The sequence below is a fragment of the Taudactylus pleione genome, unplaced genomic scaffold (genome assembly GCF_031769625.1).
Source record: "Taudactylus pleione unplaced genomic scaffold, aTauple2 ptg000025l, whole genome shotgun sequence".
Classification (NCBI taxonomy): domain Eukaryota; kingdom Metazoa; phylum Chordata; class Amphibia; order Anura; family Myobatrachidae; genus Taudactylus; species Taudactylus pleione.
In genome coordinates, this window is record NW_028284427.1 from 1,193,204 (window position 1) to 1,216,827 (window position 23,624).

The following is a 23,624-nucleotide window of genomic DNA, read 5'->3' on the forward strand; positions in this document are numbered from 1 at the left end:
TGCAGGCGGGTTTGGATCTTGGTCTCCGCCTCGCTGAAGGTGCATGTATTTGCTCTTTCAGTGTGGTTCCAGCGAAGGATTGCTCATTTTCCTGATATCCACACTTTCCTACAGGGTGTCCTTCGCATTCAGCCTCCCTTTTTTCTCCTGTGGCGCCTTGGGATTTGGCTGTTGTCCTTAGGGCACCCCAGGGCCCTCCATTTGAACCCCTGGAATTAGTGGATCTGAAATGGCTTACGGCTAAGACTGTTTGTTTTTATTCTGGCTATTGCTTCCGCCAGAAGTGTCAGACTTGGGGCTCTCTCTTGCCGTTCCCCATTTTTAGTTTTTCACCAGGACAGGGCGGTGCTTTGGACTCTCCCTGGGTTCCTTCCTAAGGTGGTTTCTAGTTTCCACATTAATGAGGAAATTATTGTACCGGCCTTAATTTTTCTGACCTCTCGGCAGGTGAGGCCTCGTTGGATGTGGTACGTGCCCTCAGGATTTATGTGCCAGTCCAGTCCCTTGAAGAAATCATACTCCTTGTCTGTCCTCTACAGATTCCACAAGGGATGGCCAGCCAATAAACAAACTTTGGCTGGATAGCTTCGCTTGACGATCTCTGAAGCTTACACTCATGAGGGCCTTCCAGTGCCGCCCTCTGTTACTGCTCATTCTACTCGGTCTGTGGGTCCTTCGTGGGCAGATCGCTGTGGCGCCTCGGCTGTTCTGCTTTGTAAGGCGGCCACGTGGTCTTCTGTCCAGACCTTTCTGAGGTATTATGCATTTGATACCTTTGCCTCTCAGGATGCTTCCTTTGGGTGCTGGATTCTCCTCTCTGTACAGGAGCGTCCCCACCCTTAAAGGGACTGCTTTGGGACATCCCCATGTGGAGCCTATGGACCCTGAAGTAGAAAATGAGAGATATGGTAAGAACTTGCCTTTGCCATTTCTCTTTCTACGAAGTCCTTAGGGTCCACAGGGCACCCACCCTGATGCACCTGGCTTCAGATGGGCTTCGCTCTGGTCACTGGTTTTTCCATCTTCTGTGTGAGAATGTGATTCTTGTGTGTTCCAGACTTTCCTCTCTCTATTTTCTCCTCCTCCGTCCTTTGGCTTGCTACGAAACTGAGGTGTCTTAAGGACCCGGGGTGGGGTATAGGAGGGAGACCCAGTGCATCCTGGGAGAAAAATGTAACTGCGTGGTGCCCAGATGACTCCACCTACACCCCCATGGTCTCCCTTTGGACCCTATGGACTTCGAAGAAAGAGAGAGAACAAAGGTAAGTTCTTACCATATCTCATTATATAGTATGCCATGAATGATGTGTTGAGAGACTTTTACTCAGCAGTTATAGATGTGTCCTCACACATCTTTGCTGCAGTCCTGCCAATCAGCCCCTCTGGGCACGCTAAATCCGTGAGACTCTGGTAGAATGGGGCGTCTTTTTTCAATGAAAGTGCGTCTAAGTCGCAATGCCGTTAGGACGCACCAGGAGACACTGCTGATTAATTTGATATGTGACTGAGTCTCTGAATTTGTATACAAAGTACTATGATGCAGTGGCTGCAGTGTATTCCCACGCCAAGTTCCGCTGTGATTTGTACACAGACTCGTCACATGCAGATATATAGTGTTCACTCTAGCTCCGGGGGCAAAGGGGGCGTGGCCATTGAAAAGGTGGCGTGTCTATAAGACGTCACCTTTTCGTCACTCTTAGGGGCGTGCCTGGCACTTACGGACACGCCGGGCAGCCCCTAAGCGCTGCTGACAGGTAGATTAGTTGTATGAGGACACATCTGTAAGTGTCTATGGAAATCACTTGGGCCTTGTTGTCATTGCATAAGTCGTATGTTGACAGCTGTGATGAACACACCACAGTGAAATGGAGCTCTAGTCCAGTCTTATGAACTTTTTGGAGATCAGATTACCTGTGATTTTTACATATTATATAAATCATGCAAGATGCTTACCCATGTCCACAGGTGTTACCACACATGTAGCTATCTGGTATATCTTCCAAATATTCACCATTCTAATGATCAGATATTTATTTTTTATACAATATCTAACTGTTTGAGATCATGGAGAAATACTTCAAAAACCATGGATCTTATGTTTTTACTGAATACGTGATAGCGCTAGTGTCTAAGACATTCTTTCTGTGAAGATGCTTGCAGTAACTGTTGCCTAATCACCGTCCAGTTTCTCACATTTGGTTTAAATGGCCATTGCAGCACCCGATAAGGGCTGGATGGGACTACGGTGGCAAATGGTGTGTAGTTACTGAAAATATGTTCTTATGGTTTTGTCGCAGCCCCAGAAGGAATCTGGTGGCTGATGTGCTCAGTAAATGAGGAGTTTTTAAGTCCCAGCTCAATGACAGATGTACTGTGAGTAACAAAAATGCATTTAAATATCTAAAATTTAGAGATACTGTGTACTGCACAGTACTGGGGATCGAGATCAGCCTCTTGGTACCACCAGCCCTATAAGGGTTAAAGTTATGGTGCTAGGCACTGGGCCTAGAACAAAACAAGTTTTTAATGTATGTAGAAACTACGGCGATAGTCTTTTTGAACTGAGTTCTTATAAGATTGCCTTGTAGATTACATTTATTGAGCTGCTAGGGGGGAATTGCCAACTTCCACACTAGAGCTCTGACTGCTTTAGGAGCGTCAATCAGGGGACTGTTGCCCGAGGATCTTCTCAAATCCATCCAAAAGGAGAGGTGTTCAGATCCCCTCAGAGATAGTTTTGAAGGGAGAAGGTAAAATAATACCTCCCCACCTAAACTTCCAAGGGTTGGGCTTTCGACCAAGGCAGCCTTGTGCACAGAGAGGAGAACACTCTCATCTGTCCACTGGTTACAATGTAAAACCACTAGGAGAGTGCACATACACAAAGCATGTATTCCACTGGATTGGTTAAAGGGACTGGGCTGAAGTTGTTTACAAATGTAGATGATTTTCTGTAAATTTAAGAACCTGCAATCCGTTCACGACGATGGGTGGTCAAGAGGCCTTATAAACCTTCTAAGGCAGCAGTTACAGGTTCCCTGTCTGGAGCTGCTTGGCAAATAGGTAATCCTGGTAACTGCCAATATAAACAATGTATAAAGATGTAGTTTTAGGTAAGGACATATGTTCGTTTCTAATATTTGCCCTTAACTGAAAACTCCCCTACCTTAAACACCTACATTGTTGTTACCGGAATCATGATTGTACATAGATTAAATTACACTGGAAGCTGTAATTCTTTTATTTTGGCCAAAGTTTTTTGTTTTGTTATTTTAACCTGTGATGTGCCCTCAAACCATTCCAGACAATGTTGCTTGCAAATCCTTGTAGCTCACGTTTTGTTTCTTTTTAGTAAGTTTTATTAATTTTTTATCTTTTCATGCAGAAGGGTTTCCTGGTTGGTCTCAGCCAGTCATTGGTACCCATGCTATGCATCAGCCTCTACCAGACAGCACTGTGTTCTCACAGCACCAGCAAATGGAAAGAGATGAATCAGGCATTTTAAATCCTTCCAATGTGTTCCATCAACCGATACCGAACACTGTTGTTGATTTTTCCAAAGTAAGTGTTTTATGTTTTTCATAATCTGTTATATATAAGAAAGGCCACGTAATCCGGCTGGGCAAAAGAGACGCACATGGAGGGAACCAGCCTGCAAACAGCAGAACGCGGCAGAGAAGGTAGGCAGAAATGGGGCCAGTTAGTTAGCTCTCATTTGCAACCTTTTAAACGGGACTATCAGCCGGCACTATTGTAACCCATGGCCTCCAAGTACCGACTAATTCAAAAGTGCAACAAGAGCTTTTAAACATTTGTGCACTAACAATTTATTATTGTTAACAGGTATTACGCACACATACACCTTACATATATTTACAAGCGCTCCTTACTTAATTTCTTATATATATATATATATATATATATATATATATATATATATATATATATATAAGAAATGCGTTAGTCTGCGCATTTCAGCCTCTGGCTTTTTTTTTTGTCTTGAATTGCTTCAATAAAAAAATTTTCAAAAGTGAACAAAAATAAAAAAAAGTTTGAAGGCACATATTAAACCAATTGTAGTGGGGTGGGTTAAATATATACCTTTTTATTTTCCTGTTACTTTGTCTTAATAAACTTAACGTTTCAAGGGAATCAGGTGGTTAAATAGAAAATAAAGCTTTAATTTATTATAAAAATGGTACAAATATTTTGCATACTCCACTTTACCCTACTGTTTAACTGTTTTTTGTAGCTTAATTTTCCTGAGATTATTACTAATTATGCATATTAATAAAAGTGCATTTGAGTGTAGCTTAGTGACATGGGGAAATCATTTTGCTGAATCCATTCAAATTAGAAATTAGTTGAGTCTGTAAATTGTATTCATATACAACTACTTGAGTTTCATTATTGTACATGCAGGTTATCTAAGCTGTATATGACATATAAACTTCAAGTTCTAATTCAAAATAAGCTAATATCATTTTGAGGTCAGCTCTCCTAACATTGGAATGATTGCTCCCTACATTGCTTCAAAACATATTCTCAATTATTTAGAAGTTGTAGGGCCTTGTGATATATTAAAACAGAGTGGTTTTTGTATGAATTGGTCTGTGCCATTGTTTGTTTAGCAATTTATGTTGACTAGGATAACGGTTAATGACCAAATATGAATGCGGGTAACAAAGCGATGAAGTTAAATAGTATTGAGAATGGATTTTTTTCTTTTGTTGGTAGCCTGTTTACAGATTCTATGTACTTTTTGATTATTATAGTGTGGAGAACGTGCTGCTGAGAATAGGAAAATAGAAAAGTCTCTGCTCTACAGTAAATCATATCTGACAGTGGCTGCTTAGGAGGCTACACTTGGCAAACTGTAAATCAATAATAGCTGCTTATTAAAAGGAAAATAAAGCAAAAAGACACAATCTGACTGATGCAGAGTTGAATGCAAATGTCTGTTTATTTTAGTATCGAAATGAATGCACATTCGCCCCTATGGAAACTTGTACGTATTTTGCCTGCGTGCACACTTGTATGTATTTTGTGGTCCACTCATCCCCTATCTGTACACTTTGCTCCACATTATTAGTATATATTTGGTGCAAACTTTATGTAGCCCACACTTGCGTAAACTTGCCATCACTCAACTGTACCTACGTGAGAGCTCCCCATTACAGCCCAGTTACACCTCTGCAGTCACAAGTGGAGAAGCTACTGTAATATTCAGGACTCTACATCAGCCCTACGTTTGTGCGCACACTTCCAGAGCATTTGTAGTGCAGAGTCATATAAGGTATGCTCTGCAATCTTATGTGAAACTCATTGGGCCCAATGTGTCCTCCAACACCTAACCAGAGTAATTTCTGTGTTAAAAAATTTGGGATTGAAGCTTTTAATATGGATATTCTCTCTCTCTGTATATATCATATATTGTAATTAGTTTGTGGTATTTGAAATTACATATATAACTTTTTTTTTTTTTTAGGGTGTCCCACTTTCGATGTATGGTGGTAAAATGATAACTTCTCATCAACAATTGACTGAAATTCCAGGAGCTCCAATATTTAATGGCCTGCACACACATGATGCTACATGGAGTCCGCTGGTTAAAGTTGTACCCAATTCAGCAGAGTGTACAGATGCTCATAAGGTACTATCAAGTGTGTAATATATTTATGCACTTGTCCGAAGAAAATATAGAAAACCAGTATTACTATTGTCTTTATTTGTGTGAATATATAAGTGGACAAGGACTGTACATGTTGCAAACCGGAGATGACTAGGAGATCCAAAAGTTACATTCACCAGATATCAATATTACTTTGAAGGAGGTGGGATGGTCATTGCTCTCTTGTCCCATATTCCAATAGTATCTTGCAAAGTATATCTGCCCTTTCCTTGCTATGTTCCTGCCTAAGATAGGAGCTGCTTGGTATCTGTCAAACTCTCAAACATATACAAGCGCTGGACCATGCTGGGCTACCGGCCACTTTCAGCCTTTATTCAATAATAAGGGAAGTGAACATTGTAACTGTAGTTCTGATGGGAGTCAGGAAATATGCATCTACCAACTATGCTTTTATGTAATGCAGGGCTTCATACCGGACTTCCTGACTAGTCACACAAACATTTATTTCCAAATATAGTGTAAAATTTCAGTATGTCGACATTTCAACAATGTCAACTCGGGAACAGATTCAATTAACCGTAAGGTTTACTGGCGACTAATTGCTTTGCCCTTAGTTATTTCAGTGCCCTAACTCTGCTAATATCTGTCCCATAGTCAATTTAATGTGATTCTGTCCCGAATGTCCACATTTCCGATGTCAACAATTCTGCCAATGTCTACATTTTGCAGGCGTAGAAATTGAGGATATCGACATTCTCATTGACCTGCCGTCAACATTGTGAATGTCAATATCCTGAATGGAGACATGGTAACTTCATACCGTATCTAGGTACACCACATTCTTAACAAGTAAAATGCATTGATAGTAAAAACAGAATTTGCAAAGATTTAGTATAGCTTTCCCTTCATTATAAGAGGTAATGTAATCTAATAATATTAGTGTGTGCATCATATCATCCAAGGCATTAAGCAACTGTTGTAATATCCCATAGTAAGAACGAGAAGAAAAAAAATTACATCTGTGTGGTGAATGTATTTATATTACGTGGTTTCCACAATGGTTTTTCCCATTGTGGAAACTGCGCAATATTCACAGAGCAGATCCCACTTGTTTTCTTGTAGTTCTTTCCAGTGTAATTAGGGTGTATTCATACCGATGCTGTTGTAGTCTGCTTCTTTAATAGTTACAATATCTACTAAGTTTATATAGATAAGTATAATACTGTAGTTTATTTTTATCAATTAAGAAAGTTCAAAGTGAAAGACAAGAAATCTAAATCAAATCAATATTTGGTGTGAACATCCTTTGCCTTCAAAACAGCATCAATTCTTCTAGCTACACTTGCACACAGTTTTTGAAGGAACTTGGCAGGGAGGTTGTTCCAAACATCTTGGAGAACTAACCACAGATCTTCTGTGGATGTAGGCTTGCTCAAATCCTTCTGTCTCTTCATGTACTCACAGACAGACTCAATGATGTTGAGATCAAGGCGCTGTGGGGGCCATATTATCACTTCCGGGACTCCTTGATCTTATTTGCACTGAAGATAGTTCTTTATGACATTGGCTTTATGTTTGGGGTCGTTACCCTGCTGCCTAATACATTTGGATCCAATCAGACTCCTCCCTGATGGTATTGCATGATGGATAAGTATCTGTCTGTATTTCTAAGCATTATGGACACCATTAATCCTGACCAAATCCCCAACTCAATTAGCTAGAATGCAGCCCCAAACTTGCAAGGAACCTCCACCATGCTTCACTGGGGGGCACTGCCAGACCATTTAATGATTGTTGAAGAGCCGGCACTTAATAGGTTAACTTTTTTTTAAATTTTAGGTATATTCGCTAATCCCCTCCAACCAACCAAAGAAAGAAAGGATTCCAGCGATATTAGTAGCGCCAGACTGGCAAATGAGAGTTTGGTACTCTGAGATAATGGCAGTGGGTCCATGGTTCAGACTTCTACTTCACCAGGATCTTTTGTCGATTGTTTGGACATTCATAGCTGGAATTTGATGGCTCTTAAAGCAAAGATTTTACAGAGAATTTTTTTTTCGGATGCAGTAGTTCAGACTGGGTCCATTCAAAATCCCAATATTTGGGATGCCGGCGCTTAGAATGCCGGAGCCAGAATCCCGACGCTTGTCAGAATCCTGGCGCCGGCATCCCGACGATAAGTAGCAGCTTTAGGAGGAAGGTTAGGCACTAGGGATAGGCTCTAAGGAGGAAGTGTTAGGTTTAGGCACTGGGGGGGTGAGTATTAGGGTAGGTACAGTGATCGCAAAATACACGCTATAGCGCGTATTTATGCGCTACAGGCGATGAGGGACTCTGCTTTTTGATAAATGACTGGGTCCTGGAGAACTCGCTGTGTGTGCACCATAGCAGCCGGGCCAATGATATGCTAAGACTTTCCCCCACCAATCGGCGCGGTTGGCACCAATGTCCTCCTTCAATCAGCGTCTGACTCCTCCGCATCTTGGTCACTTGGTGCCGCCTGGCTCGCCTCTCTCATCATTTCACCGCCGGTGAATCAAGATCAGTCGCCCTCCCGATGTGTGTTGTGATACGTGCACCCGCTGCTGCTCACCCTCATACCGGGCAACCATAAATTGCAGCCCATGTGCTCTCCACAGCCTGGGGGACGGGATGCTGGCACCGCTGCTGGAGGGAGGCACTGCAGTAGCACCTTCCATTTTGTTTCTGCTCCTCTCAGGGCAAATTACTCAGCCTTCACCATAATTACTGGGGTGGGGCCCTTGTACTGATTTTAATCTAGCCTATGTGTATCACCGTGGCTTTTAATTTTTTACTAGCAGAATATTGTTTTCATGCCTGTGGTTGTATATATCCCGATCAGATCTGTATGCTCAAATGTATGGTCTCAATCATTTGCTTATTGTGGTACTTTAGCTTCTACTGTACATAGAATTAGTGTGGGAAATGGACCAATCTCCCTTGGCTTGGACACTTGTTTCTTTCTGCCACAGCCCTGTTGGACAGCTCAGGATTAGTGCAGCCTGGCAGTAACCATTATATTACCCTGAGATCCATAGATGTGTCTTCCTGGTCAGCCACAGTAGACAAGCAAATTTTATATTTTTTCATATGTGAGAAACCCAGGGCCCTTGTATTCTTGATAGAAATGGCTCTAGGCGTGTTTCTGGTGGACAGCCCGATGTCAGACATGTCTGTTGAGGGTGGGTCTGCAGCTTCTGCACTCACCATAGTGAGGTATCAGGGTGACAGCAGCTCATTCCAGCATTGCCAAATGATCTCCAGTCCCACTTCATTATTTCCTCAGGAAGTGGGCAAGGGATTTCTGAAATGGGTGGAGTTAATCAATTGCCTGAATGTATGATACAGCTGCTCTAGTTCTGTATGTGCACTAATCCATTAGGAAAGACCTTGGATGCATAGGAGCTTATCCCAAACTTTTTCCAATGCTGTGATATGCATTTCCAGTTAATATGATGCTGTTCTTTTGGGAGCATTCATTGACCGTTCTCTACTCTGATACCTATTTGGGTATATATAATATCTGAATTATCAGATTTGTATTATCGACAGGTCCAGAGATGGGAATGGTATGGCTTACCTCTGAGCATCACTCAGCAATCTTCGTTCAGCTCCCGTTCCCTGTGACACTGTAACACTCTGCGCACGTACAGAGGGCAGCTCTGGCTGACGTAAGACTCTGTGCCCCGGTCCTCCATGCTGAGGTGTGTGGCTAGGTGAGGCCTTTTCACCTCTGTGGGGCCAGTGTGTGGTGGGGCCCTTCTGTGCAGTGCTATTGTGTTTTCAGGCACTTCTTTGTGGTGGGGCCCTTCTTTGTGGTGCCAGGGTGATGCAAGTGTTTGCTGGGACCCTACTGTACAATGCCAGTCTTTACTTAAACAAGTGTGTGCAGTGCCAGGGTACTGCCAGTGTGTGTTGGTAACCTCCTGTCCAATGACAGTGAAAGCTCCTAACCCCTTCCTTGCCCCCAGTACTGCACCAGCTGCTGTCTACCCTTGACCTCTCTCTACCCCCAGCATGGCGTGCCCCTTGCCCCCAAGCACTGTTGCAACTGCTGTCTGCATGTTCCCCCTCCCTACACCCAGCACTGCCTGCCCTTACTCCCCTTTACAACCATCTCTACCTCATCTTCAACCTGCCTTTAACCCAACTGCTGCTTGCCCTTAACCCTTTCTACCCCAAATGCTACCTCCCCCAGCACTGTCCCAACTGCTGCCTGCCCTCACCCCCAATAATATGTAATGGGACCCAGAAACAATGGCATAGGACCCCAATTGTCAAAGTGAAGGGTGCTTGGGACCCACAAATTTTTTCATTCACCGCGATCACTGAGGGGAGTAGGGGAGGGTTAGAATACTGACTGACAAGTGTCGGTATTCTAACCTTGTCGGGATGCCGGCATCTGAATTCTGACCGCCAAGATCTTGTGCGCCGGCATCCCGTACCCTACTTGTTCAGACTATGAATAAGACTAGACAGAAAGTCTTCAGACGATTTTCATAGAGTCTGGAAAAATTATACTGCATGGTGTGGAAAAAAAGAAATTTTTGTTTTAATTCTTTTCGTTACCCAGAGTTCGTTCTTTTCTTCAGGGAGGACTTAAGATGGGTCTTCGCTTAAGTTCTCTTAAGGTTCAGGTATCCGCTCTATTTTCAGAAGAGACTGGCGTTTATTCCTACACAGTTTTACACATACAGATGTGTCCTCCCACCTAGGGGGCGATTCAGACCCGCTCACTGGGCTGCGTTCTGTCATAGCCGGCCGATTGTTGCAAACTGCGAATGCGTAAAAGACGCAGTGCGCTAATCAGTCATAGCGAGCGGGAGACTATCGCTCTTAGCATTCAGCCAGCCCGCTAGTTTGAGTGACAGATCTGTCCATTTGTGGTTTGTGACAAGGGAAGGACAAAGGAAACGGGAGTGGATGTGCGAAAGCAGGCATGTCAGTGTGTTTTTACACCATTATAAGGGCGTGCATAATTAAGACGCAGTGTCAGCATACACATCATATGAGTGAAATAAAGACAGCAGCACTCGAAGTGCTTGCGGTAGACTAGGGTCAAGCAGTGCGTGCAGGTTCGATGTCCGATGGTACCGATGTTCTCATACACTTACTGGATATGATGTCTGAAAGTGGGTGTCTTTTGGCCAGGCTAATGGGTGTCTAACTTCACTTGGTGATCGCACGTTAAGACATAAGGGTGTCCTGATGTCTTAGTGTGCGATCGCAACATTTGCATACTGGCTGTCCTTACGGCTGCGAGAGAGCGCAGCATAGCGAGCGGGTCTGAATGAGCTCCCTAGTCCCATGCGAGTTTATGCCAAGCATCTTATCGTGCATCTTTTTTGCCACAAATGCAATGGAAATAAGATGCACAAGCAGACTTTGCTGATTAAAATGATATGCGGCGTGTGCAGCTTTTTCTACTTCAGGGTCCATAGGGTATCCACAGGATACCTTGGGGTATAGGCGATGGCAGCAGACATCGGGCACCTCAGAGTTAAGTTTTCAGCCTCCCAGGATGCACTTTGGTCCCTCTCCTATACCCCGCCCCCGAGCCAAGGCAAATCAGTTTCGTAGGTGCCCGAGTCTGATCACCTCTTCAGAGAGGGGCTGTTGGGCAGCCCCTGAAGTTTTTTTCCAGCAGCTTTTGCTGCGATGATATGAGCGGGCAGCATGGACTAGCTAATTAGAGGTCCATGCTGCCGCTCCTTCACCCCGCCGGGCCAGAACGCCGGTACTGGTCCGGGAATGCTGGCGGGTACCAGGGTCTCAGCTAGCGGGGACCCCGGTATTCCAGACTGCGGCCGGATTCACAGGGATTCAGGTAAGCTGCGGGAAACCGCGGTGGGTTACCGCAGATTCAGTGTTTTATTTGTCCCTAGGCAGGGGGCTCCCTGGGGAACAGGCTGCTCGTGGCGCAAGGTACTGATCCAACACTTCCACTAGACCACCAGGGACAGCGGGCTGTAGCAGTATGGAAATTGCTCCAGCATCCCAGGGGTTAAAAGCATGTCAGGGGTGTGTGCTTCCCCTGTCTCACAGGCGGCGCCTCCCCCGCTGCACAGTCCCTTTCCACAGCAGTCTGGCAGGCTGTGGCAGCGTTCCTCCTCCGGGCCTGTCTCCTATCAGCTCCTCTGCGGCCATTTTATAAAAGTGGCGAACGCTGCTGAATTATATAGGGAGCATCGCGATCCCGGTCCCCCGCATACCTCTCCTCCGCTGAGGTCAGTGTATGCAGCACTGTTTCCTACCAGGCTCTGTGTCTGCGTAGTTGATCATAGTGCTTGTAGTGCAGGTGATTTATTTCTGCGTTGTATGTGACTATATGCTAGCGCTGTCTGACTGTACTTTCACTTCTTACTGTCAGCCATTTTACTATCCCTGTCTTTCTCTCCTTTGTGGTGCTGCAGGGGTACTTATTGCCTCACAGTTAAAATGTAGTGTGTTTTCTGTGTGGTGCATCACATACACATAGTTTACACTCATCATGTCTGACAGTGAACGTGATTATTCTCCTCAGCTAAAATGTACCAAATGCTCAGTACTGTTAGCGAGGGTGATGTGAACACTGAGGATTTCACACATTTAAATAAAATCTTTATTTGTGAGACTTGGTATGCACTCTGCCATATTTATGCAGTCAGTTCCTGCTGCTTGATAAGCATCAGACAAGACTAGTGTTTTGCTTTACTACTATAATGTGAATATACAGTCAGGTGCATAAATATTGGGACATTGACAGAATTTTCATATTTTGGCCTCTATTCACCACCACAATGGCTTTGAAATGAAACAAACAAGATGTGCTTTAACTGCAGACTTTCAGATTTAATTTGAGGGTAATTACAGCCAAATCGGGTGAACGGTTTAGGAATTACAACGGTTTCTCTATGTGCCTCCCACTTTTTAAGGGGCCAAACAATCCTAAATCTAACTTTCACTTTTTAATACTTTGTTGCAAATCCTTTGCAGGCAATTACAGCCTGAAGTCTGGAACACATAGACATCACCAGACGCTGGGTTTCATCCCTGTTGATGCTCTGCCAGGCCTCTACTGCAAATGTCTTCAGTACCTGCTTGTTCTTGGGGCATTTTCCCTTCAGTTTTGTCTTCTTCAAGTGAAATGCATGCTCAATCGGATTCAGGTCAGGGGATTGACGTGGCCATTGCATAACATTCCACTTTTTAGCCTTAAACTCTTTGGTTGCTTTTGCAGTATGCTTCGGGTCATTGTCCATCTGCACTGTGAAGCGCCGTCCAATGAGTTCTGAAGCATTTGACTGAATATGAGCATATAATATTGCCCGAAACACTTCAGAATTCATTCTGCTGTTTTTGTCAGCAGTCACATCATCAATAAATACAAGGGAACCAGTTCCATTGGCAGCCATACATGCCCATGCCATGACACTACCACCACCATGCTTCACTGATGAGGTGGTATGTTTTGGATCAAGAGCAGTTCCTTTCCTTCTCCATACTCTTCTCTTCCCATCACTCTGGTACAAGTTGATCTTTGCTCATCTGTCCATAGGATGTTGTTCCAGAACTGTAATGGCATTTTTAGATGTTGTTTGGCAAACTCTAATTTGGTCTTCCTGTTTTTGTGGCTCACCAATGGTTTACATCTTGTGGTGAACCCTCTATTCACTCTTGTGAAGTCTTCTCTTGATTGTTGACCTTTGACACATACTTCCTGGAGAGTGTTCTTGATTTGGCCAACTGTTGTGAAGGGGTTTTTCTTCACCAGGGAAATAATTCTTCTGTCATCCATCACAGTTGTTTTCCGTGGTCTTCCGGGTCTTTTGGTGTTGCTGAGCTCTCCAGTGCGTCCTTTCTTTTAAAGAATGCTCCAAACAGTTGATTTGGCCACACCTAATGTTTTTGCTATCTCTCTGATGGGTTTGTTTTGATTTTTCAGCCTAATGATGGCGACAGCAACTGATTCCAAATGCAAATGTCTCACACCTAGAATCAACTCCAGACCTTTTACCTGCTTAATTGATAATGAAATAACGAGGGAATAGCCCACACCTGTCCATGAAATAGCTTTTGAGTTGATAGTCCCATTACTTTTGGCCCCTTAAAAAGTGGGAGGCACATATAGAAACCGTTGTAATTCCTACACCGTTCACCTGATTTGGATGTAATTACCCTCAAATTAAATCTGAAAGTCTGCAGTTAAAGCACATCTTGTTTGTTTCATTTCAAAGCCATTGTGGTGGTGAATAGAGGCCAAAATATGAAAATTCTGTCAATGTCCCAATATTTATGCACCTGACTGTATGTTATGTATATGCTATGTGGTCGCATTATACCCAGTGCATGCTGTGTGCTTTTACCATGCGGTTGTACCTGCAGGTATGACGTACACCCTGCTGCTCCACTCTACCTGTTAGTTACAAGGCAGGTTTGTGGGGAGAAACAGCTAATTCTCCCTCCTTGGTAGTTCATCCAGTGTTCACAGTAATCTCTACCTTGTACAGAGACTGACTACTGCCTCCAGTCCATGTTGCAGGGAATCAGCATATTGCTCCCTTTCGCCTACTCTTCGCTTTGGTGTAGAAGTTTCGCCTGTATGCCACGCTACGTAGGCGGTCTGGGATTCGCCAAAGCGATACTTTTTCGTCTGCGCAAGGCCCTGAAATTCCAGAAAGTAGGGCACTCTATGCTCCCAGCAGGGGTTTATAGTGTCTGTTTCGTTGCATCTGAGAGGAACAGGGTTTTACACCCGACCCTTTTCTGGTTCTGACATCCAATGGGTCCTGTGAACCAATAAAGATAAAGAAGATTTCAATGGGTCCTACCGGCCTATTAACCTCAAGTCCCTCAACAAGTCTTTGAGGGTCCCTTGGTTCAGGATGGAGACCCTGCGTTCCATCATATTGGATATGGAGCCTGGGATTTTATGGTGTCCTTGGACATTCAGGATGCCTACCTGCATGTCAGCGGTCCCTCAGGTTCGCAGTGGTCAATTAACATTTAAAGTTTCAGGTACTGCCCTTTTGGCCTTTCCATAGCACCTATGGTGGTTACCAAGGTCATGGCAGTTATGGCACCCCACCTGCGGATTAAGGGGTCCGTCTGTTACCCTGTCTAGACAACCTTCTGCTATTTGCAGGGTCTTTGGGGGTACTTCAGGGCCATCTGCAACGGACAATATCTGTGTTGCAGACTCCCGGCTGGCTGATAAACTGGAAGTGGTTCCTCAACGAATAATCTTTGTGACAGAGGAAAAGATTTTGCTTTACAGGCAAAAATTCATATTTGTCTTCAAAGTCGTCGAGTGTCCCTTCACTCGGCAAGAAGGTTATTGGGGTCCATGGTGTCGAAGTTCACCATGGTAGAGTATGCCCAGTTTTCACTCCAGACCTCTGCAGAAGTTGATCTTCTCCAGATGGAATGAGTTGCCCCACCGGATAAAGACACTGACAATGGTGCTCTCTCCAGAGGTACAGCTGTCTCTGGCCCGGTGGCTACAGACATCCCACCTCAACAGGGGACACCCCTTTTGGATCTCGGACTGGGTTCTCCTGACGACGGACGCCAGTCTCCGAAGTTGGGGGTCTGGGACAGGTCCACACTTCTTTAGGGAAGGTGGCCGACAGCAGAATCTGCTCTTCCAATCAACATGTTGGTACTTCGAGCGGTATTCAGAGCTCTTCAGCAAGCTAGACTAGCTATTCAAGGAAAACCCGTGCAAGTCCAGTCAGTCTACGCCACTACAGTGGCGTTGCATAAACCACCAAGGAGGAACCTGAAGTCAGGGGCCCTGACACAGGTGTCCCGCATTCTGGCATGGGCGGAACACAATCTCCCAGCTGTTTCAGCAGTGTTCATACCAGGAGTCCTCCACTGGGAAGCAGACTTCCTCAGCCGTTAGGATGTGCATCCCGGGGAATGGCTTCTTCACCAGGAGGTGTTTTGTTTCCTAGTGAACAAGTGGGGCCTTCCAGAGATAAACCTCATGGCCTCCTAGCAAGACAACAAGCTGTCTATGTACGGGTCAAGAACAAGAGACGAGGAGGCTCTTCTGGACCTTCCAGTTTGCGTTCCTCTTCCCTCCGTTCTCCCTTCTTCCTCGAGTACTTCAGAAGTTCAAGCAAGAAGGAGGCACACTCCTGTTGATAGATTCAGCGTGGCCCAGCGGTCACTGATACTCAGATCTTCGGAGTCTCTCCATAGATACTCCTATGCTGTTGCTACAGCGTCCGGACCTATTGTCTCAAGGTCCTTGCCATTACCCGACCTGGGTCGTATGTCTTTAACGGCGTGGCTGTTGAGACAGCCCTTTTAAGGTCCGGGGTTTTTATTTCCAGCTCTGTAGTTAACACCATGCTAAGAGCTCGGAAGCCTGCTTGTGCAGGAATTTACCACAGAGTGTGGCATACTTTCTTTGAATGGTGTCGACCTAGAGGCTTTGATCCTCAGGTGTTTGATATCCAGGGTTTTGGCTTTCCTACAGGTGGGCTTAGATCACGATCTTCGCCTGGCTTCCCTGAAGGTGCAGGTTTCTGTCCTGTCGGTGTGGTTTCAGCGTAGGATTGCTACCCTTCTTGATGTCTGCACCTTTATGCAAGTTGTACTTTGTAATTAACCTCCCTTTGTTCCACTAGTGGCTCCTTGGGATTTGGCTGTGGTCCTGAGGGCTCTCCAAGGACCGTCGTTTGAACCACTGGGCTCAGTGGATTTAAAATGGCTTACGGCTAAGACTGTGTTTCTACTGGCCATTGCTTCGGCCAGAAGAGTCTCAGAATTGGGGGCTCTCTCATGTCGCCCTCCCTTTCTGATTTTTCATAGGGATAGGGCGGTGCTTCGCACTCGCCCTGGTTTCCTACCTAAGGTGGTATCTAGTTTCCACATTAATGAGGAAATTATTGTTTCGGCCTTTAATTCCCCAGACCTCTCAGCTGGTCGGACTCCTTGTTTGTCCTCTATGGCTTCCGTAAGAAGGGTTGGCCTGCCACTAAGCAAACTTTGGCAGGATAGATTCGCATGCCAATTTCTGAGGTTTACATTCATGAAGGCCTTTCTGTTCCATCCTCTGTTAAAGCTCATTCCACTAGGTCTGTGGGTCCTTCGTGGACAGCTCGCCGTGGTGCCTCTGCTGTTCAGCTTTGCAAGGCAGCCACGTGGTCTTCTGTCCATACATTTGTGAAGTATTATGCATTCGACACCTTCACTTCTCAGGATGCTTCCTTCGGGCGGCGGATTCTCCTTTCAGCACAGGAGCGTCCCCACCCATAAAGGATACTGCTTTGGGACATCCCCTATTTATCCTGTGGATACCCTATGGACCCTGAAGTAGAAAATATGAGATATGGCAAGAACTTACCCTTGTTATTTCTATTTCTACGACGTCCATAGGGTTCCACAGGACTCCTGCCCTGTCGCACCTGTACTGCAGATGGGCTTTGTTCTGGTCACTGTTTTTTCCTTCTCCTTCTGGTGAGAATGTGATTCTTGTGTGATCCAGTCTTTCTTCTCCTCCTTCGGCTTATGGCTTGTTACGTAACTGATTTGCCTTGGGGCGGGGTATAGGAGAGGGACCCCAGTGCATCCTGGGAGGCTGAAAAATTAACTCTGAGGTGGCCTGATGTCTGCCGCCATCGCCTATACCCCAAGGTATCCTGTGGAACCCTATGGACTTCGTAGAAATAGAGATAACAAGGGTAAGTTCTTACCATATCTCATATTATTTGTATACAAAATGCCCAAGATCAAGTGTAATATCTGTTATCAATTTCATACCTGATACGCCCCCTATCTGGGGGTAATATAAAACAGGGAGATGGCAAAGGTACTTGCTCTGTCCTCTCCGCGCATTGACCTGGTATTGCATCCAGGTCCAGTGTATTTCGGTCAGGTTAGGAATCTTAGAGGAAGCTGGAATTTCAAGACCCTGAAAAACACCCTAATAAGGACGGACAAATTATTTCCGTACCTTGGCACATATAGCCCCCTGCACTAGAGCCCAGGTACTCTCTAGGTAGTGCCTTCATACATTGTTGGCCTTTTGTTACAGGCCGTCTACGTTGTAAATGAAGAAGTTTCTCCTCTGTGGACCATGGGCCCTGAAGTAGGTGGCTTTACATTCAGCTGGCATATCTGTTGCCACAGATTGGGGTGGATTTCCAGTCTTCTGGAGACGTAGGTTCAGATCTCACCTCTGACACAGGGTAGTGTTCCTATCTGGGGACAGTACAGCCCGGGACTCGTTTAAACCTTAGCGGGTTTCCCAAACACTCTCCTATGCGAGACTGTTTGCTCCCCTCGATCCTCCACGGTTATTATTCAGGTCCTTGTCTCTGCAGGTGCAAGTGGCTTGCTAGTCTCTTACTGGTCAGATGCCAGACTGCTTTTTCCAGCCCATTTTCATTTTCTGAGTGCTAGCGGGGACACCTGGATTCTCTGGACCACATGGGGTTGCTCCACTCTATCATTTGCTCAGATTAGAGTTTTTCAGAGCATCTGTTTGTTTACATATAGGAGGCTTATTTACATATTTCAAGGGGTGCTGTGCAGTACAATTACTTTCAGTTTCCAGTGTCTCTATTACGGTAGGTCCTTAGCCCCTTGTGTTTTTCGTGAGGATCAAACAGAAAAAAAGAGAGAAAAGTGGTTGTATTAGTTTGGCGCACAATTAGTTTATATAAAATGACTTATTAGTTCATTAAAATAGACTCAAACAATACCTCTGTGTCTGAACTATCCAATTGGACTAACTCCTATGAAGCTATTCAGAGGACCAAACTTGATATTATGGTCGTGTGTTCTGAGTATGTGCCGGTGTTCGTTCTTCCTCTTCTTTGCCTCGCTCCTGCCCTTGGCTTGCTAACTTAAATTGCTGGCCGGTGGCTGGGGGTGGGGCATAATGGAAAGGGAGCCAGGGGGCTGCTGGGAAGAAATCCGTAACTATTTGGTGCCCAGATCCCCCCTCTCCAGACTATACCCAGAGTGATCCATGTGCCCCCTAAGGAGTTGAAGAAAAGGATTTAACAAGGTAAGACATAAATAATTTTTTCTTCAGAGTCCATAGGGATATTATGGTTGGAGAGATCCAGGCACCAAACAGTTAAAGCTTCAACACCCAGGATGCCTCAGATCCTCCTCAATATATACCCCGCCCCTAGCCACAGGCCTTCAGTAGTTCGTTTGGTACAGCAGGATTAAGACGCACCTTTGTAACAGGGGACTGCCCAGGCAGTCTTAAGCTTTTATTTTAAGTTTTATTTTATTTTTATGCTTTTGGGTTAGCAGTACTAAGCGTCTGAATTAAGACGCATGTACTGCGACTCCATCGAACGGCGCCACGCTGCAACATCAGTAACAGGGCTGGTGATTCCGGCGGGTCACAGCTGAGCTTGCTAGCAGCAATGCTGCGACCCGGACTGCAACCAGAAGCACAGAGATCTCAGGTAAGGCGATTCCTGGTTTACGGGAAATCGCGCGCGACAGTCCTTCTGGTGTCAGAGATGCACCAGAAGCCGCTGCTGTCAGGGCCCGGGGTTGTCAGTGTCCTCACTAGACCACCGGGACCTTATCAGCTGACGCCGGGGATCGGCAGCAGACTCCTATCTACCCAGACGCAGCCCCTACGAAGGGTTTAGCGTGTCTGGGTCGCTCCGCCTACCCTCCACATGTATATGAGACGCTCACTGTCCACTATCAGTGCGTTGCAGTAGCTGTTGGTCTCAGGAGGGTTTGGGTCAGTCTTCCTGTATACCTCTCCCTTGGTTAAGGTACATAGTGCTCTAGTTTACCTGTAGTTTAAAGGTGCCCATCCACTAGACTATTAAGTTGAGCGATTGAATGATAACGATCGTTCAGTCGTTTGCAAATTGTGGGCAAAAGCGTCTAAAACGACCAGCGATGCGCGTGCCCGCTGGTCGTTTAGACATCTATCATCTTGCAAACATGCTGGTCAACCTGACGATAACGTCAGGTTGAACACGTTTGCAGATGATGGATGAGCCTGTACTGAACGACTGCTCGTTCAGTGCAAGCTCATCACAGACTGACAAACGACTGCACGATAACAATGTCATAATCGTGCAGTCTTTTTCATGTCTGCTAGTGGATAGGCACCTTTTAGAGTCAATTGTAATTATATTACATATGCATTGTATGTGACTGTTTGCTAGCTGCTGTATTGACACTGTTTTTTATTTCTGTCAATTATAACTATCACTGTTTCTTCTCTCTATCCTCTTGGGGTGGATTTTCTTTGAGTACTTCACATTCATTAAGATTTTGTGAAGGCTGTTACATAACATTGCATTTATTACCTTTATTGAACCTATACTTAATCCATTGCTTTTATAGCGCAATTCTTCAATAATGGGCCCATGTATACATTCTAAACTATGGTTCCCCTAACCCACGTGTCACGTTTTTGTCACCATGACAGAGACCCCTGACGCACACATTTCTCACTTGGATTATGCTGGGCAGAGGAGATGTCTACATTTATACCAGAAATGTCATGTACATCTATGAAAGTTCTTATGTAGAATTAAAAATTACTCTTAATGGACATAGAACATCGAAATTCTCATAGGGAGAAAATTACGTTTGTAAACACGGCCCTCTTACCTCTTTGTCTGTTATTACCCAGTTCTGTTTTGTTCCCAGTTGTAGAACTCAACAGAAAATGCTGGTGCTATATAAGTAATTGTTACCAAATAAATATTAATAAGGAACTCTGGCTCCTTTCTCTAATCTGAAGCAGTCAACAAAGGTGAGAATGGCCCAGGTATCGGTTATGGTGTGTGTCAGTGAAGGCATAATAAGTGCACCTATCACATGGTTACGTATGGAGTTGCTGACCACCTTTTCCTCTGATACCTATAGACCTTATTGCTATGCCAGTGAATACCGGTACTTCCCTTGACATTAACTTAGAGGCCAAATACCAAATATTTGAATACTGAGATCGTGTTTTCTAAAATTTTATAAAATGTACTTTTTTCTTTGTCCTTTTTAGAACTGGTCAGGGACATGGACACCTCATGCTGGAGCTGCACATCTGAAGTATGTTAACTGAATTGAACAATACCGTTCTATCCAGGATTTGAGACCTACATAGTATAGCCCACATGAAATTAATTGCTTTATTCCCTAATACTCATTAAAAACAAAATTAATTGAAATTTGATTTACTATTGTATTAGAAAGCCTATTATTTTTGTGTACTATATATTAAAACACATTTCAGTTTTAGCATTTTGAGTTTCAAATGTATCCGCCCATATTGCTCTATTGGTTAAACTGAAGCATATTTGTATGCAACAAAAAATAAAAATGATTAAAAAAATTATTCATAGACTATATTGATTTAAATTTTTTTTTTTTTCTTTTTTCCTGTTCTGTAGTCGTTCTCTCTTATAGCCTGTATTACCATCAACTGTCATCCCAAATATTCAATAAAAAGTGCTGACTTCGTTTTTGTGGTTTTATAACTTTATATAAAATTCTGTATATTGCTATATGAAGATGTAACTATGTGAGGGAATGCACACAGATGAAGTGGAAGTTTTTGTCTGTAAAAGTATAATCTAATATGCTATACTGCATTTGCAAAGTGACAATAATACCAGTAACGATACACAAGTGAAGCACAAAGGTGACTTTTTTGTGTTTTTAACTTGTTTTTCTTCATTTTATTAAAAAAAAAAAAAAAAATCTCCGTTTATACTACAAATCTCAGTGACACTTTTCCTGATTCCGGATATCTGGTACCAAATTTGGGTCTTCATTTAAATTGCTCTGATGTCAAATGTTTAATGGCTTCAATTACTTTTGTCTTGCCTTAAGGATACAAGAATAAGACGGATAGGTGGGTTATAGTAGAAGATAAAGGGGGCTAGTTTGGTAAACAATGGCAGCGCTATTGAATGTTTTCTGTAAGCAGATTTGGATCAGCTCCTATAGTATTAAGTAGAATTTCTGATTTTTAACAAGCTAAATGTATAGTGGTGGTATCGGTAAAGAGTGTCCTCAATGGTATTTAGCATTGGTTGGATTTGGGCATGGTTTAGGTGAAATTGGTGCTTGGTTTAATTTATTAGGATTCATGTATGACCTTTTATAGCAATAAGTACATTTTATATTTAGTACATTAATCTATTAATCTTTACATTGTACAAAGGCACAGATAAATTAAAACTTTTACATATATCAGTCTTCTTGTGGAAAAGCCCTTTTTCCCGTCTTGCTGCATTGCCTGTGAAGCTGGCCCCTATAGTGGTTGCATGATCTTATATGGCAGCGATTTCCAAACTCAGTCATTACAGTTCATGCTTGAGCACAGGTGACTTAATTAGTACCTCAGTCAATTTGATTTAACCATCTAGCCTCAAGCATGGATATCCTTAAAACCTGTATTGTATTGGTGGAGTTTGAGAACCTCTGTCCTTTGACTATAATTGCTACCTCTGCCCTAATCAGATGACTGAGGGCCTGATTCAGCAAGGATCTCTTTTGCTAAGCTACATGCAGGCAGCTTTGCAATTGCGATCCTTACAATAATGCAAATGCAGTAGGAGGTGTATGACAGGAAACAGTCGGGAAGCCGATGGACGGCTTCCCGTCTGTATAATCCCGGCAAGGGTTAAATGACAGCCGTCGAAAACCCAACGCCTGTCATTTTCCTTACACCGGGAGCCCGACACCCGGCTTAACGTTCAAAGATAAGCCGGGCGCGGACAGCTGCTGGGGGGGGGGTTAGGGTTCCCTGGGGGGACTTAGGGTTAGGCACCCCCCCTGGGGGACTTAGGTTTAGGCGGCGGGGAAGGGGGATTAGGGTTAGGCACCCCTAAGGGAGGGTTAGGAGGTAGAATAGGTTAGAGAATACTTGCCTGGGGACGATCGGGATTTCAGTGCTGCTGGGATGCCGCTGTCGGGATTTGAACCGCCGGCCATGCGGCCGGTGGTAAATCATACTGAATCTGTGTATGACACCCCTTGCTGCATTTGCAATCCCAGCACGGTGGTCAAAGGCTGAGATCACCCTGGCAACCATCGGTGGTCGATGGTTGTGATGGTGGAAGTCGCCGGGCCGCTGGCCCACTACTCAGGCTGGTCGGCTTGCGAGCCCAGGACACTGTGTTGGGATTGCTTCTTCCTGTCAGTCAGGCAGAGGTATTCAAGGGCTTGCGTGCGACTACGCAAAACCCATTCTGCACACTTGCAGTGCTTTTATCATCCCATATACAACCTGGCAAGGTTCCAGGCCTTATACCACTCAATGAATAGGGGAAACAATGTGATCAGAAACACTCATAGAATAGTGTGGTCAAAAACAGTGTTTAAAATAAATCAATGCTGTCTGTGACCTTTTGATGAAGTGGAAGGGATCCAGAATCTTGAACCTTCCAAAGAGCACGGCTGTCAGAAGACCACCCTTTTGTCTTCTATGAATTAAACTGCTTCTTAATAGTAGTGTCATTTACTTAGAAAAAAAAAATATTGGCAATGGTTAAAGATACAATAGCAAATTTTTCAAAGGAGTAAATTTCATAACGTTAAATAGAAACATTAGTAAGCTGTCATATTTAAATAGCCACTATAAACCAAGGGTTCTGCTGTTCTCTAGAAAAGAAAATGCGGTGCTGGGAGAGAAAAACAGATTTGTTCAAGATCCATGCTTGAGTCCCGATGGTTAAATCAATTTAATTGAGGTCGTAATTAAGTTACCTGTGCCCAAACATAGATCTCCTTAAAACCTGGACTTTAATAGCAGAGCTTGGGAGCCTCTACTCTAGAGCAGTGTTTCCCAAACTCATTCCTCAGGGAGAACTAACAGTGCATGTTTTTCAGGTCTCCTCACAGAATAACAAGTGAAATAATTAGCTCCACCTGTGGATCTTTTGAAATGTATTAGCCAGTAATTAAAACACCTGTGCACCAACTAGGAAAAATGCAACCATGCACTGTTAAACCGCGTATCCACTAGACTATATCGTTC

The 23,624-nt window shown here is 44.2% G+C and overlaps 1 protein-coding gene and 1 pseudogene across 2 annotated transcripts in view; both read left to right on the top strand.

The window, feature by feature from the left end:
• ANKHD1 (ankyrin repeat and KH domain containing 1) overlaps positions 1–21,102 on the top strand; it is a 396,742-nt gene extending 375,640 nt beyond the window's left edge. For both annotated transcript variants that reach the window (XM_088451243.1, XM_088451245.1), the window contains exons 32-34: positions 3,386–3,561; positions 5,489–5,653; positions 20,643–21,102. In XM_088451243.1, the coding sequence (XP_088307369.1) occupies positions 3,386–3,561; positions 5,489–5,653; positions 20,643–20,702 (401 nt within the window). In that variant the 3' untranslated portion in view covers positions 20,703–21,102. The remainder of the gene's footprint in view (positions 1–3,385; positions 3,562–5,488; positions 5,654–20,642) is intronic.
• On the top strand, positions 17,349–17,518 carry LOC148539620 (U2 spliceosomal RNA; annotated as a pseudogene).
• Positions 21,103–23,624: the final 2,522 nt, after the last annotated feature.